The sequence below is a fragment of the Cyprinus carpio genome, chromosome B16 (genome assembly GCF_018340385.1).
Source record: "Cyprinus carpio isolate SPL01 chromosome B16, ASM1834038v1, whole genome shotgun sequence".
Lineage (NCBI taxonomy): Eukaryota > Metazoa > Chordata > Actinopteri > Cypriniformes > Cyprinidae > Cyprinus > Cyprinus carpio.
This window is the reverse complement of record NC_056612.1, coordinates 19448433-19463863: the sequence shown is the minus strand read 5'-3', so window position 1 is coordinate 19463863 and position 15431 is coordinate 19448433. Positions and strand designations below refer to the sequence as shown.

At 36.1% G+C, this 15431-nt stretch overlaps 2 protein-coding genes across 4 annotated transcripts; both read right to left on the bottom strand.

Annotated features, from left to right (window-relative positions):
- Nucleotides 1-1068: 1068 nt before the first annotated feature.
- zdhhc18a (zinc finger DHHC-type palmitoyltransferase 18a) lies at nucleotides 1069-11429 on the bottom strand. Of its 3 annotated transcripts, none has more exons than XM_042741324.1 (10): nucleotides 11329-11429; nucleotides 10425-11189; nucleotides 10094-10254; nucleotides 9857-10006; nucleotides 8813-8950; nucleotides 8123-8174; nucleotides 6968-7070; nucleotides 6759-6868; nucleotides 4988-5090; nucleotides 1069-2068 (listed from the first exon to the last, which is right to left on the bottom strand). In XM_042741324.1, the coding sequence occupies exons 2-10, from the start codon at nucleotides 10664-10666 to the stop codon at nucleotides 1724-1726; spliced, it is 1404 nt and encodes a 467-aa protein (XP_042597258.1). In that variant the 5' UTR covers nucleotides 10667-11189; nucleotides 11329-11429; the 3' UTR covers nucleotides 1069-1723. The 3 variants fall into 3 exon arrangements, with proteins under 3 accessions (XP_042597258.1, XP_042597257.1, XP_042597259.1); XM_042741323.1 differs by having other exon boundaries at nucleotides 11291-11357; XM_042741325.1 differs by lacking the exon at nucleotides 11329-11429 and adding an exon at nucleotides 3752-3822 and having other exon boundaries at nucleotides 1930-2068; nucleotides 10425-11284.
- Nucleotides 11430-12801: 1372 nt separating this feature from the next.
- Nucleotides 12802-15315, bottom strand: pigv (phosphatidylinositol glycan anchor biosynthesis, class V). The gene is given in 4 exon segments (XM_019101789.2): nucleotides 12802-13198; nucleotides 13283-13727; nucleotides 13729-14426; nucleotides 14643-15315. Coding segments are annotated over 4 exon segments (1533 nt in total). The 5' UTR covers nucleotides 14733-15315; the 3' UTR covers nucleotides 12802-12898.
- Between the last annotated feature and the right edge of the window lie 116 nt (nucleotides 15316-15431).

Below are 15431 nucleotides of genomic sequence, written 5' to 3'. Positions count from 1 at the left end.
TTCAGGTGAAAAAGGATAATAACACAAAACACAACAAGTCATACATTCATATACTTTTCCTCTAACTCTGCTGGCAGTGATCAACTTCTGTAAGTCTATGTTTTTAGAGGAGCAAAATATATTGAAACATTTACGGTCAACTTTATTACTTTGCCAGACTCCTATTTATTACTATTTAAAAAACAAAACAAACAAAAAAAAAAAAAATTTATTTTTGTTTTTATTATTGTTTATGTAAATAACTAATCATTAGTAATTCATTTTTTAGGCAAAAGGTTTCAGTCACAACGGTTCTTCTCTCAAGCTTAGTAAAAACACTTTAATAACGAGCAGAAAACAATCTTTGACCCACCAATATAAAGTCAGAAATACTACAGGGTTTTTCCTAGATTAAAAATGATTTTCGGTGGTAGCTTATATACACGTGCAAATTTGACTGATTACACATAATGCAATTAATTTTCCATTATTAAACAATTACATGTCAAATGGCAAAATTAATACTTTACATTTGTTAAGCTTAAAATGAAAATTAAAACCAGCTTTTTAAATACATTTTTAATCTAAATTATTGGTAAGTAATGTTTGTTCATAATACATTAATGTTTGTTGATATGACTTGAAATCTTATAAAGTATTATATTTAAAAATTGAACATGTATTACATTAATAAATGCTGTAAAAAACATTTTATTCATTCATTTTATTCAATTTTAGTTAAAACTGAAATGTGAAATAGCATTGCCAAACTTTCTACCACATTTGCATTCCCAAGATTATTGATGATTATGAATTTAGGGCTAACTATTTTGTTTAAGATGTTTGACATCCTCAACAGTACTTTAAAGTAGAAAACTCTCAGAAGAATTGAAATGGGTCACAGGTTTTGTATTCTGCGGTTCACGCTGTGCGTCAGCACTTTGCATCTAAAAATGCAGAAATCAAGATGAAGACAATGATCTTAAGGGGAAAATATTGCATCAAATACTATTACATTTGCATTAGGATACCACTGAAAATTTTTCAATGAAGAAAAAACCCCTGTATTAAATGGACACAAAACAAACGTAAATATGAAAGCTGTTAATTCACTCACTGGTAAGGCGCAACATTAAACAGGAGATAAAAACCCCTGGATTATATCACGTACACAAATAAATCATTAACCTTCTAATCCTGAGCTCTCTGATACCCATTCATAAGACTGCGGTTTATATACTTGGCTGTTGGTGCGAATACTTTTTAACCAATAATTTTATTGTAGAAGGTCTTTAACACCACACAAAATGAACAGAAATGACTCTGAAGTAAGGCTTTTTTTTTTTTTGACCAAATTGACATTTCAAAGCATATAATTATTGCATTAGGTCTAAGAAGATGACAAAAGGCTGAAAAAAACGGCTTGAGCTTCTGTAAAAAAAAAAAAAAAAAGATCATCTGCCAATATTTTTGTGCAAAATGATTTAAAAACAAAAGCATCTTCTGAAGATGTTTTGCGTTTCTCTCCACCAAGTGTATGTTGATGTTAACGGAACAAAAAAATCTTGAAATCCCTCTGTTATTTATAAAGTCAATGCAGGATTATTCCCATTTGTTGAAAGATGGCATGTTTCCTGAGAGGATCCTGAGTATAGTAAGTCACAGTTTCTTAAAAAGTGTGATGCTGAGTGGTAAGAGAGAGGAGAGTATTTGCACAAGGCTGCTGGTGGCAGAGATACTGCGCTCAGTTCAGTGGGATGAAGCCCATGTCAGGACCATCACTAAGAATGAGCGGACTATGGCTGAGGGAGTAGGGAGGGCTGGATACACGCAACATGGGTTTATGGGTGTGATGAGCGGAACGTTTGTTCCCTTTCTGGGAGCAGGAAACGTCTATGGGGCGCTGGGCCTGGTGGCCTGAGCAGCCAGTAGAAGGAGGCCTGTTGGGGGGAGAGACGGTGATAGAGACGGTACGTAGTAGACTCTCTTGGGTGACCGGGGCAGTTTTGGGAGTGCCCGGAGTGCAGGTGCTCTGGATCACTGTGGAGAGTGCCATTGATTGTAAAAGCTCCTTTGTGCCCTGTGTGCACTGTGAAAAGAATGGCAAGAAAAAAAATGGTTAAGAGTGGGGCTTCACAATATAAGGCCATTCGATTTCTGTGACGCAGAAATGCAGACAGAATCGCAGAATCCAGTCATAAAAATGGAATTTGCTGTATGACACGGAATTTGCCAAATTTTGGACAAAAAAATTCAAAAGTAGGTCTGTATACTTAAAAACGCAATATGGACTAGTTTCTGTGAATATTAAGCTGCAAAAAGACTTTATAAATATGAATCCTGCATGTTCTGCGTGCCTCTAAGTGAATGAACGTTGCAGCCACAGACAAAAATAAAAAACTGAATCAAGAAAAATTATAATGGAAAAAATGGAATTTGGACAAAAAAATAAATAAAAATGGAATTCGAGAGAAAATAAACAACTAACTTAAACCTCTTTCACTTGAGTTCTTATAGGCAACATACCTACTATTTTTATACAATTCAATATGACTATAAAATAATAATAATAGTCATGATTTTATTGTGATTATTGATTAGAATATTAAAATTGTAATATTATGAAACAAAAATATAAGAAATATATTGTAATAATACCGTAAAATAAAGAGATAAACTGAGTATAAAAATTTTATTTAATTTTTTTAATTTTATACTCAATTTTTCAATTTTCAAATGGTAAACCATCAAGCTTTTATTCTGATGGTTTGTCGGTTTGAGTGAAGCTCGTCTTTGTGTATTCATTTACATGCATACAGCCCATGGTATCAGTGTCTCAGAAGGGCTCTATTTGCAGTAAATAAACCAAGATGTTCTCAGCCGTTGAAACACTGTATCATGAACAATATCTGTGTAAATGCCATGCTTGAAACCAGTAAAGAATAAATTAAATATATTTAATTAAAATCACAGTCTAAGCGATTTGACAATCACACTAAGCCAAATTGCCAGATTTATTTCAATACACTGTGCAGCCCTAGTTAAGAGACAAAAAACATAGATCACAGTCATAAATGTTTTTGGGGTAAGAAAATGGCAATTGATGTTAGACAGCAAAGCAAGTATGAGTATGAGAAAATGGCCAGATTAGAATAAGTTTGAAAGCAGGTTAGTATTGCCAAGGAACTAAGACGAAGAAAATGTAGCAACAAATGGAAACAAAGCATTTCACTTCAAAGTTTCCGATGAGCTCAAGCAGTGCAGCTGATATTATAAGGGGATCTCCAGGGGTCGCGAGGATGAAAACTCCTCCTTAACATCAGATTGAACATTCATCATGAGAGAAGGTGGAAAAGAACACATGTGCATGATAACTAACGCCGAGCATTACCATGACCTCAGTCACCAGAATCCCAAGAGTGGATGAGAATGAGATAAGCACAGATGAATTGTGATGATGATGATACATTAATTAGGAAACAATGACATGATGGAGGAAAAAAAACAACTGCAGACCTCTGGCCGACACTAATATATGAACACGACCACCATAAAATGGAGTAAAAACAGATGTCAGCTAAAACAGGAGCAAAGAAGGAACAGAGAACGGACAATGAGCCCAATGATCTCTCACATGATGGACACGTCTTATGCTAGTGGTTTTAAAGCAAAGAAATGGAAGCCAAGCTGACAGTTCAAATAAAAGGCAAAGCAAAAGCCAAAGAGTCATGAGAAGGTCGGCTATGGAATGGCATGCATAACACACCCTTACCATCAAACGTCAAAGAGCTGCAGGAGCCTTCAGGCAGTGCAGGAGTTTGCAAACTCCTGACAGTTCTCCTCCTGTGTGAGGTTCAGAACTTCAAACATCAGGGCTTGATGCAAGTCAATATCAAAACTAAAACAATGGCATTTGTGAACATCAAAATTTACAGTTAATATATTTGTTTTTACAAATCTCTACCTTTGCAACTAGCAGTGGCAAAAATGTCTCAAAATAGCATTTGTAACCTGAATTGGCACCTTGTTTAAATTTTGACTGAAACGAGACTCCATATTGATGTGCTGTTGCGTTAGTCATCCATCTAAATTTGTGCATATCTTTACACATCAAACAGAACAGGTGCAAGCCTCAGTAACTGTAACTTTCCCAGCAAACCAGGGCTTACAATAAACAAGATTAAACTAGGATAACCTCATTCCTTTTCTGTAACAAAGGTTATGGTTTCAGATGTGTTTAAAAGATCTGTCCTGGTTTCTGTTCATATTTACACTACCATTTAAAAGTCTGGGGCTGGTAAAATCTTTTTGAAAAACGTATCTTATGCTCACAAAGAATGCATTTATTTGATCAAATATACAGTAATAAAAACAATAATACTATGAAATATTATTGCAATTTAAAATGACTACTGAACTTTTTGAAACACGTATCTTATGCTCACCAAGAATGCATTTATTTGATCAAATATACAGTAATAAAAACAATAATACTATGAAATATTATTGCAATTTAAAATGACTATTTTCTATTTTAATATATTTTAAAATGTAGTTTATTCTGGTGAGGAAGCCATTTCTCCAGGCTTCAGTGTCACATGATCCTTCAGAAATCATTCTAATAAGCTGATCTACTGTTCAAGAAACATTTTTTATTATTATGAATTTTGAAAACTGTTGTGCTGCTTATTATTTTTGTCAAAATTGTGATTAATTATTTTCAGAAGGCTTTGATGAATAGAAAGTTAAACAGAATGGCACTTATTTGAAAAAGAGTTTTTATAACAATGCAAAAGTCACTTTTGGTTGAATTAATGCATCCTTGCTGAATAAAATAATTAATTTCTTTAAAATAAATCTTATAGACCCTAAATCATTGAGCGGTAGTGTATGACTTTAAATGTAATGGAATGTTTTTTGACTGACTAATGTATCAGGATTTTAAACTATTGCTACAATGCTTTAACTATTTAATGCTCTTTGAACTTGAACTTGAAGGCAGTCTTACCATATTTGCATCATTCTTAGACATGAAAGGAGGGAGCTCAGTGTCAGAGGTCACTGTCTGAGGTGCGTCATCTGGAGGTAAAAAGCCTCTTCTGTCAATCAAGCTACAAAAGATGACAGGATGAGCGTTTGATCTTTTGTGACTTGACTTTCAAAACACAGCATACTTGGGACAGATGGGCCATCATGTCAAAGAAATGTACAATTAACAAGTCAGATCTGACAAAATGTGTTCTTGTTTGTAACAGTAGGTATTGAGGACGGGATGTACACAGAGGTCGCGTTAACCGAAAATTTTCTGTCAATTACAGATTTATTTTTAATCAGTGACGGAAAAATCTGAAGGCCGTCTGTCACTTTGACAGATTACACTGAGGGTGATCTATTGTAATTTATAACTGTAATTCAAACCCCAGCCCAGTTGGTGGTGAGTGTGTTCCAGTTTGGAAGAAGAGAGTGGGATCATCAGCTTAAGAACAAAAATAAAACTAGCTAAGCATTGTCCTTTGTTACTTTTAATATTGAACAAAGTCTCACATTTCAAATTCTGTCCATTTTATTAGGAAATTCAATCAATAAATACAGCTGTTTGGGAATGCAGTCATGTAAGACCATTATCCAGAAATACTTTAATGACAGACTTTGCTTAGGCATTTCAGAATGACCATAACAACATATATGGGGAAGTTGTAGCCTAATGGTCTCGTGCCGGCAATACCACTACTGAGGTGCCCTTGAGCAAGGCACCGAATCCCCAACTGCTCCCCGGGTGCCGCAGCATAAATGGCTGCCCACTGCTCCAGGTGTGTGTTCACGGTGTGTGTGTTCACTGCTGTGTGTGTGCACTTTGGATGGGTTAAATGCAGAGCACAAATTCTGAGTATGGGTCACCATACTTGGCTGTATGTCACGTCAAGTATATAGATGCTGTGAACAAGATTGGTCCGCTGCTAGCCAGGTTATCCAGTCTGATAGTGCAAAGTCACATGACTTTTTTGATGCGCATTGAGGAACTTATTTATTTATCGTAGTTTATGAGCATTTTTTCTTTTCAGATAAAAAGTTTCTTACTCAAATGTGAGCATAAGTTTTCGAATTTATGCGCACCTTGGCATTTCCAACAAGCGTTTTTTTTTTATGCAATATTCCAAAATGTGCATAAAAATATGTGAATGGAAACATAGCTACTATCACAAGTCTTTTACTATGCCTTTGATTACCCACAGGTGAGTATCCACTAGTCAAGCGAAAGAGATGATCAGTTCATGCGCACTGACACTTCACTTGATCTCAGGTGTCTACAGCGATCTATCACACCACATTAAAGAGGGCCAAAACTGTATTTATTGATTGAATTTCCTAATAAAATGGACAGAATTTGAAATGTGAGACTTTGTTTCATATTAAAAGTAACAAAGGACAATGCTTAGCCTATTGTGATTTATTGGATGGGACGCGACTGACTTAATTATTAAAAATGAAAATGTGAACAAAAATAAAAGCAATTAAATGTGTTATTATAATTAAAATTTTTAAATTTAAATGACGGTTAACAGATTATGACAGAATTTTTATGACCCTACCTATCAAAATGATGGACAATGTTAAAGTCTAACGCAACCTCTGGATGTACATCAGCCTTAAGCAAAATGGCATCCTCTATTGCCTCACAAACAATGATATTGGCTTCTTTAGCAAAATCTTAGGAGATGAATGAATAATAAAAAAAATACGTTTCTGCTATGATGTTGGCATTAGCATGCAGTACAGACCTGGGTGGTATCGGCCCACAAAGCACCACACAGCAGTTTGTAAAGATGTTGTTATAGGTATAAGGATTCCCTGATTCTTCTCCTCTTTTACTGGACCAAGAGCCTTTAATCTGCAATCATTAAGTGCAAAGAAGCCGTTCTTCAATCTGACTGTATAAAACATTGCAATTAAATGAAAAGTGTTGATGTAGCTTTTGTTTGATATTTACATCTTCGTTGGTTGTGAGGTTGGAGGCCACAAGATAAGTATGGAAACCTGACAGACCAAGAATGGACCAGATGGAGAAGAAGCAAATGACCAGCTCGGCAACAGTGCAGGAAGGGTTAAGGATGCAAATCTGCTGTAAATGTGCTTTAACGTCCAAAATATACATAACAATAACAGTACAGTGATATAGGAACAATTATGCAAAATCAATCCCATGTGCTTAAAGGGATACTCCACCCCAAAATGAAATTTTTTGTCATTAATCAATTACCCCCATGTCATTACAAACCCGTAAAAGCTTTGTTCGTCTTCGGAACACAATTTAAGTTATTTTGGATGAAAACTGGGAGGCTTGTGACTGTCCCATAGACTGCCAAGTAAGTTACACTGTCAAGGTCCAGAAAAGTATGAAATAAATCCTTGTGGCGCGGCTGATACAGAAGAACATACACAGCATACGGTGATATGGAGAAACAGAGGAGACTGTTGACAAAGAAATAAATGTTGAATAAAGTTGTTATTTTTGTTTTCTTCGCTTACAAAAAGTATTCTCGTCGCTTCATAACGTTACGACTGAACCACTGATGGCAGATGGACTATTCTGACGATGTCTTTCATACTTTTCTGGACCTTGACAGTGTAACTTACTTGGCAGTCTATGGGACAGTCACAAGCCTCCCGGTTTTCATCCAAAATATCTTAAATTGTGTTCCGAATACGAATGAAGCTTTTACGGGTTTGGAACGACATGGGAGTAAGTGATTAATGACAAAATTTTCATTTTGGGGTGGAGTATCCCTTTAAACATTCTGCCCAAACTCATGAACCACCATGTCAGCCAGCTGGGTTGATTAGCTGACGCTGTGGTGGAAAACTGTGACCTCAAGCCACAAACTTTAAAAAGGGGGCTGGACACCAGCAGACTCTGTATCTTGGGGCAACTGCAGCCATCCTGACAGGAAAGCAGGGCGTGGTGGAATCCTTGAGCCGATTAGGGATGAATGGGATTAGGAAAAAGGCGGAAACAACATTAGTGAGCCTGTAAACAAATGGTGAACTCAAGTCAGCCTTATCATTGTGTGTTTCTGGCGAAAGGGGTGGTGCAGCATGCCAATCGATGGAGACAGGGGTGGGAACACAGGAAAAAAAAGGATATCTGGCTGGGCTGTCCTGAATTGCCTGGATGATACCATTCACGCCTTGTGATCCTGTTGATGAGAGTGACTGGTCAGAGAACAAACCTGGTTTAAACCTGACTGACAAAAACTATCTACAGTACCCTTCAAAGGTTTATTCAATCAAAAAACACATTAAAAACTGCAATATTGTGAAATATTATCACAATTTCTAATATTACTATGTTGTAATAAATCTGATAATTTATACCACTAATGGCAAAGCTGAATTTACAGCAGTCATTACTCCAGTCTTCAGTGTCAAATGATGCTTCATAAATCATTCTAATATGCTGAATTGATGTTTATGGAACATTTCTAATTATTATCAGTTTTAAAAACAGCTATAATATTATTGCTAGTCAATATAATATTATTACAGCATAATATTTTTGTGGAAACCGTAATGATTTGATGATTAGAAATCTGAATTTCATTGTGACATTATAATAGTCTTTACTGTCAGGTGTGATTAGTTGTGATTCCAACTTTGCTGAATAAAAGTATTAATTTCTTTAAAAAAATAATAATAGTAAAATTCTAATGACCCCAAACTTTTGAACATGTCCATATAGAAAGTACTTAAAGATTTCTTGACAACTATCATACACAATTAGTAAGATTTTGTGTGAGGTAGAAAGAGACTGTGGTGCAGGCATTGGGAAACTTACTTAAAGTGAGGTGAGTGATCACACAGCCAAAGATAAAGGAGGTCAGAAAGGATAGAGACACTATGAATGCGTAAAAAAAGCGATAGTTTCGCTTCCCAACACAGTTCCCCACCCAAGGACAATGATGGTCGAAACGCTCTACAAAGGGAACAGAGACAGAACATTCTCAGACACAGCGACACTTAAAAAATAAACTCTGTGCATTCTCATGCAATGATTTTAAGGAAGTGATACATTAGAGGTTAAACTATGACACATCCATTATTAAAGCAACATATTTTGTAGCTTTACAGAAACCGTTCTGTCATCATTTACTCAACCTCATGTGGTTTCAAACCAATATGACTTCCTTACATGGAATTACACTAAGTAGGTACTAGACCATTTATGGTTAAAAAAAAAAGCAAAAACATAAAAATGTTTCATAAAAGTGGACCTTATGAAATGAAATTTACGATGAAAGTTTAATTTACAGAATTTAACTAAAACTCTTGACATCTGTCCTAATGGTGCATTCCATGATGTTAGATTACAGAAGTTGCATTGAAAGATTTGTGAAAGAACTGTGCTTTCTAAATTAATTGACTGATCCGGGTCTGAATGATTAGTTCATGAATCAGACTGATCCAATTTGCAACTCACTGATTCCGGTTCTAGAGGTAAATAGCTCACTTAAGGAAAAGACAACCAGTGAATAATGAGTGAAATTTTAATCTACACACACAGTGTATGGGCTTCAGATGACTGGAATATTGCACTTGGTTCTTGTTGAAGCTATAAAGTGTTAGTTCACCCAAAAATATTTTTTTTCTGCTATCATTTACACGCCCTCATGTTGTTCCAAACCTGTATGATTTACTTTCTTCTGTAAAACACACACACACACAAAAAGCATATTCTGAAGAATGATGATAACCAACCGATTATTATACCATTGACTTCATTTGTATGGACAAAACAACAACAACAACAACAAGAACACATTTCTTAAAATATCTTCATTTATGTTCCACAGAAGAATAAAAGTCAGAAATGCTGCCTTACCGACACAGTTATCACACATGCTGCAGTGGGATGTCCGGGGTGGACGGAACATCTTGCATGTGAAACAGTATTTAAGCTTGACCACCTGGTCATTTATAAGGATCTCTTTAGTCCGAGGAGGTGGACGGTATGATGCAGATCCAGAATTATCTTTAAAGAGACCCACAACTTTAATATCAACAAAAAAATGTTAAAATGCAAAATAATGAAAAATAAACACCACAATCAAAATCTCACCAATCTGTCTCTCAATGTCCACAGCCTCATCCGGCAAAGCCCTGGGTAATATCCCTGGGTCTGTAAAACTGGTTTGAAGGAGGGTCATGATGACAAATACAAATAACACCCCACCGATTACAGGAATGAAGACAGTAAGGCGATCCACCAGAAAGGGGCAACTGTTATGAATCAACACACAGACAAGAGCAAAGTTAGCACCAGAGACAAATATTTTAAGTGTGCTTAATGATAACAACCATGTGAAAGCAAATGTTTCAGACTGGAACGATGTCAAGAAGGGCTACATTAGCTGATGGAGATGTCTGCACGTGCAATGCATACTACTCACTCAAACGTGAAAAATAAGCCACTGGTGATGAAAATTAGGCCGATGGTCAGCGGGAGCACACCGCATTGCCTGCCCATCATAACACGCCCATCACAGTAGAAGCGATTATTTCCGGGGAAAACTTCCCATTTCCTCCGTAGGCGCTGGGAGTTTTTCCTTCCGCAGGGCAAAGTGGTGGAGGTCCGGGTGTTCGAGGTTCCGAGCGCTCGTGGGTCTATTTGTTGATACTCACAATTTTTCATTTTCAAAAAATCTGTCCGATACTATAGAGGTAGGGAAGTAATATATTTAACCTCTGGAACACTTTAGCCACAAGCCAAGCCCTAACAAAGAGGAAGCTTGAGCAACACTAGATATCAGCTGTAAAGCACTGCAACATATTACTGACGATACTGTCACATATGTACTGACAAATCACTTGGGTAACTTACTAAAATGATTTCAGCTATCGAACTAAGCTAACTCGAAAGTCCACCAAACACATAATGTTGCTCAACACAACCGTTTGCAACTAAACAGCCCCTAAAGGATATATCGACTAATAGTTATTATACTACAATGCCATGTTGTTACTTTCGATAAATTAGGGGTGTCTTAGCTAAGCTAAATACGTTAGCTTGTTGTCTAGCTGTCAACAAGCTAACATATCTCGTCGGACGACATTGCTCCTCGCGCTGCTCAACCGTCGTTTGAACGACACTCGGCTCCTCGCGCTACACAGCCGTCCGATCGCTGTCGATATTAAGTTGTCCAACCGTAATGAATCTGTTGGGTATTAAAAATTAGATCAGATTAAGTTGTTTATAAGTCTCTAAGCGCGAATATAACGCAGCGTTCAGCCACGGAAGCGATACAACAATATTTACCTTACAGCGATCACTTCCCTAGCCGAGGATTAACGTACCTGAAGAAGAATGATGACTCGTCAGTGACTCGAAATGGGTGCGTCATCTCAGGCAGACCAATCAAAGATCACTTCCGAGACTCTCTTCCTTCTGTGTACATTTTTATGTATCAACATTACGAATGTAACAGATTCATGCAATACAGCCACAACCATAAATTTATAGAAATATGTTCAATAGGGGGCGGACATAATACAAATGTGTATAAGATTAAATAATAATAACAATAAGAAAAAACTAATACGATAACTAATAATGTTGCATTATATCTAACTGAACATCTTTTCCTAAATGACATGAATATTTACCTTAGTATCTGACGTTTATGCTAAAGTTACATAGTTTCTTAAATTAATATTAGAAAATAATTTATAATACTATAGAAGCTGTTTACGTTTTGGAAGATTCGGCATTAATCCATTGTAGCTTTACAGTAGTGACAATAATTTATCTTTTTTATTGTTTTGGTTAACTAAACCTTTTATTTGATTAAAAGCTTAAACTTCATAAATTTGAAATATTATCTTGTCAAATAATATAAGTAGGTTTAAGCACTAAAATATAAGGCTAATAAAACTAAAGCTAAGTAGACATTTCTTTAAAATGATGATAATGAAAATGAACGTAACAAAAGCACATAACAAAATCACAAAAAAAGAAGAAGACGCTAATTCAACATATTAATAGCTTTTATGAGTATAACAGACCGCTTATAGCTCTTTGGAACCACTAGATGGTGATATAACATAATATAACAGGGGTCTTCCGACAGGACCATGTGCAACCCATCCCTCGGTAAGCGCCCTTTATTTTACAAACTGCAGTGGGCTTGCTGCAGACCAAATCCATGACACTTTTACACGTCCTTTCAAAAATAAGTTCGCACTCAAACAAAGCATACATTACCTTTCAAAAGTTTTAAGTTGGTAAGAAAAAAAAAAAAAATCTTAAGTAATTTTTGTTTACCACGTCTGCATTTATTTGATCAATGTAAAAACTGTAATATTATTAAATATTATTACAACTTCAAAATACTGTTTTCTATTTTAAATATTTATTCCAGTCTCCAGTGTCACATGATCCTTCAGAGATCATTCTAAAATACTGATTTAGTTCTCAAGAAACATTTCTTATTGTTACAATCAGTTGTGCTGCTTTACATTTTTGTGGAATCCATACATTTCTTAGGATTCTTTGTTAATAGATTTAAATAGAGTGTTTAATTGAAATAAAAATAATTTGTAACATTAAACTGTCTTTATTTTCACTTTTGATCAATTTGATTTTCTTTCTTAATAAATGTAATAATTCATTTATATTATTTATATTACTATTTAATTAAAAAAAAACAGACTTTAAACTTTCGAAATGTAGTGTAAAAAGATTTTTAAAAAATACAGAAATCATTTTTACATTTTCCAATAATTATATTTATTCAATACTATTTCAATAAAAATACCAGAAATATCTCATAATAATAAAATGCATTTATTACAACAATATTTGTCAAACAGAATATTATGCAACAGGAATGTTATGAAGACTGAAATAAGTAAACCTACAAAGTTATTACGTCCAGGGAAGGAAATTACAGTGCAGAGCCAGACCTAAAAACCAATATGATATGAAATACCCCAGTATGCATTGTGTATAAATGGAGCACGTCTGCCAGCGCATCAAGAGGTAAACAACTTCATTATTTCTCCACATGCTCACAAAACCAAAGCCAGGTTTGTGATCCTTTTGCTGTTGTATTTGGTCTGATCTGAACAGCTTTTCATCTTGCAGCAGAGGTTCATACTGAAAAAGCAGATGGGCACTGATCCAGTAGAGAACAGGCGAGGAGGAAGCAAGAAAGCGTGTCAACACCTGAGAGGACATAATATAAAAAAGGCATGTTGAGCATATACACTACATATATCACATGATAATAATCAAATATAAGAGTCTTACCTGCACATGCATGCAGAATATTCCAAATAGAAGCAGGACAGAACTGTGCACGATGTAAACAAACACTCTTGGGTTACAGAAACCATTCATTTTTCTGTCTTTTCCTCTGTCTCCCAACCCCAAATACATACAAAACACTGGGTTGGCCTTTACGTACATATATGAGGCTATGAATCCCAGAGTTGCAACAGGCAGTGCTAAGATAAAGTTGGGTATCTGCTTCCACTGAAAGTATCGCAGAAAGCCCACATCCCAATAAACATCCTGTACGTACGAGTACAAAACTGGAATTCGCCATTGGCACCATTTTGGTGTTGGAGATGCTGCATCAGCCACACGATATCCTTTGTCCCGGGCCAGATTAAGCAGCACAGGAGAAACTTGAGTAGCAGTCGGATGACAAAATGTTTGGTAGCCATAAAACTGAAACAAACAAAAAGGCAGCCACGAGAGTTGCATAAAATGCTCCTGTTAGAACAAAACGAATAAGTTCCCAGACATAGTGATGATACTGAAAGCCCCCTGCTCCTCTGCTAAGAGCCCGTGCGCAGGCAAGACCCAATTGAAAACTGAGATACAGCAAAAATCCAGCATTCACAAGTCCATTGGCACGAGCACCAGTAGCAAACCCAAGCAGAAGACAAGCTCCAATTGTGAATCTTGTCTCTAGTAGCCAGAGACCTGCAAAGGTAAGTGCTGCAAAGAGAGTCTCTGAATAGCCTGCAATCATAAAAACATTAGCTGGTGTCAGACAGTACATTAAGACTGCAACAAGGGCAAGTTTTCTGTCTTGCAGCACCAAATGACTCAGTCTATATAGTGCCACAGCACTTAGGACAAAGAGAATGCTATTCCCTATAGCCACAGCTAAAAGTAAACGGCCATGCAATGTGAGAAATCCACACAAGGGCCACAGGACAGTGTCTGCCAGGGATCGCAGGATGAGAGGAAACAATGGAAAGAATGCAAAATTGTGTTCATACAAGTAGCCACGTTCTGCAATGAAGAGGAAATGCTCTGCATCCCAGCAACTAAGGCCACCAAATAATGCTTCGATGACGGGGTCCAGCAGGAGAGGGGTCTCTGATCGTGGAGGGCTGAAGGCATCTGCCACATGGTCGGGAATCACTGCATTCAACACAGCTTCAAAAGTGCACAAAACAGACAGAAATTTGTCATGTGCATTGTTTCCAGTTTGTGCGGTAGGAGTCACTCTAATCTCAATTGTGCAGATACGGACAGTACTGATTTAATGGAGTTCTACATGTCTATGGCAAGTATTTTAGGCAGACGTCAAAATACAAAGTACAAATATATAATTTTAGGCTATTTTGGTCGTTTGTGTGTTTCAGTTGCTTACTTGTAAAACAAGGGAAAGCAGTCGCGTGAACGTTGCAAACCGTACAACTGTCCACACGTCTTCATTTATAGAAGTGTTTGAAGGCGACATATTTAACAGAAACTAACTGAACGAAAATAAAAGTATAAAATTTCCCTTGAAGAAAACAGTAATCGTATTAAACCCAGCAAATTAGCAGATACCATAGGTGAGGCATCATTAAAACAAAAAGAAACCAAAGGGCAACAGGCTTTCTTGAGGTTTGTAACAACTGCAAAGACCCGCGTCCGCACACGAATAATAAAAATGTAAATTATAGTCACATTTTTCCAAATCCACGCATAAAGCCACTGAATGGAACGACTGCGCTAACAACATGCACTTCCGGCATGCAGCCTTACAAATGTCAAAATAAAAGCCCCAATATCTTTACCAGTATTACGAAATCTAAACCTACTTTTACAATATATTGTATTCTATTACTTCTATATACCTATATGGCCTGGACAGTCAACACCATTTAAAACAGTTGAGTTCAGTTATTATTTCAAATTTATAAATGCAGAAAATATTTCTATTTTGCTTCAGCTTCGTTGTCTCAGGAGACAAATATATTCGAATCAATATTTTCATTGTCTTTTCAACTGATAAATACCTTTTTAGCGGAGAAATATCATTGACCACTAGTATGAGTAATCTTAAATCTTACAAATCGAGTTAATTTTTAACATGAAAATTAATACATTGATTTAACCTTCCATTCGTAATTACCGAATTCTATTTTTTTTTACCTAAATGAAAATAATCACA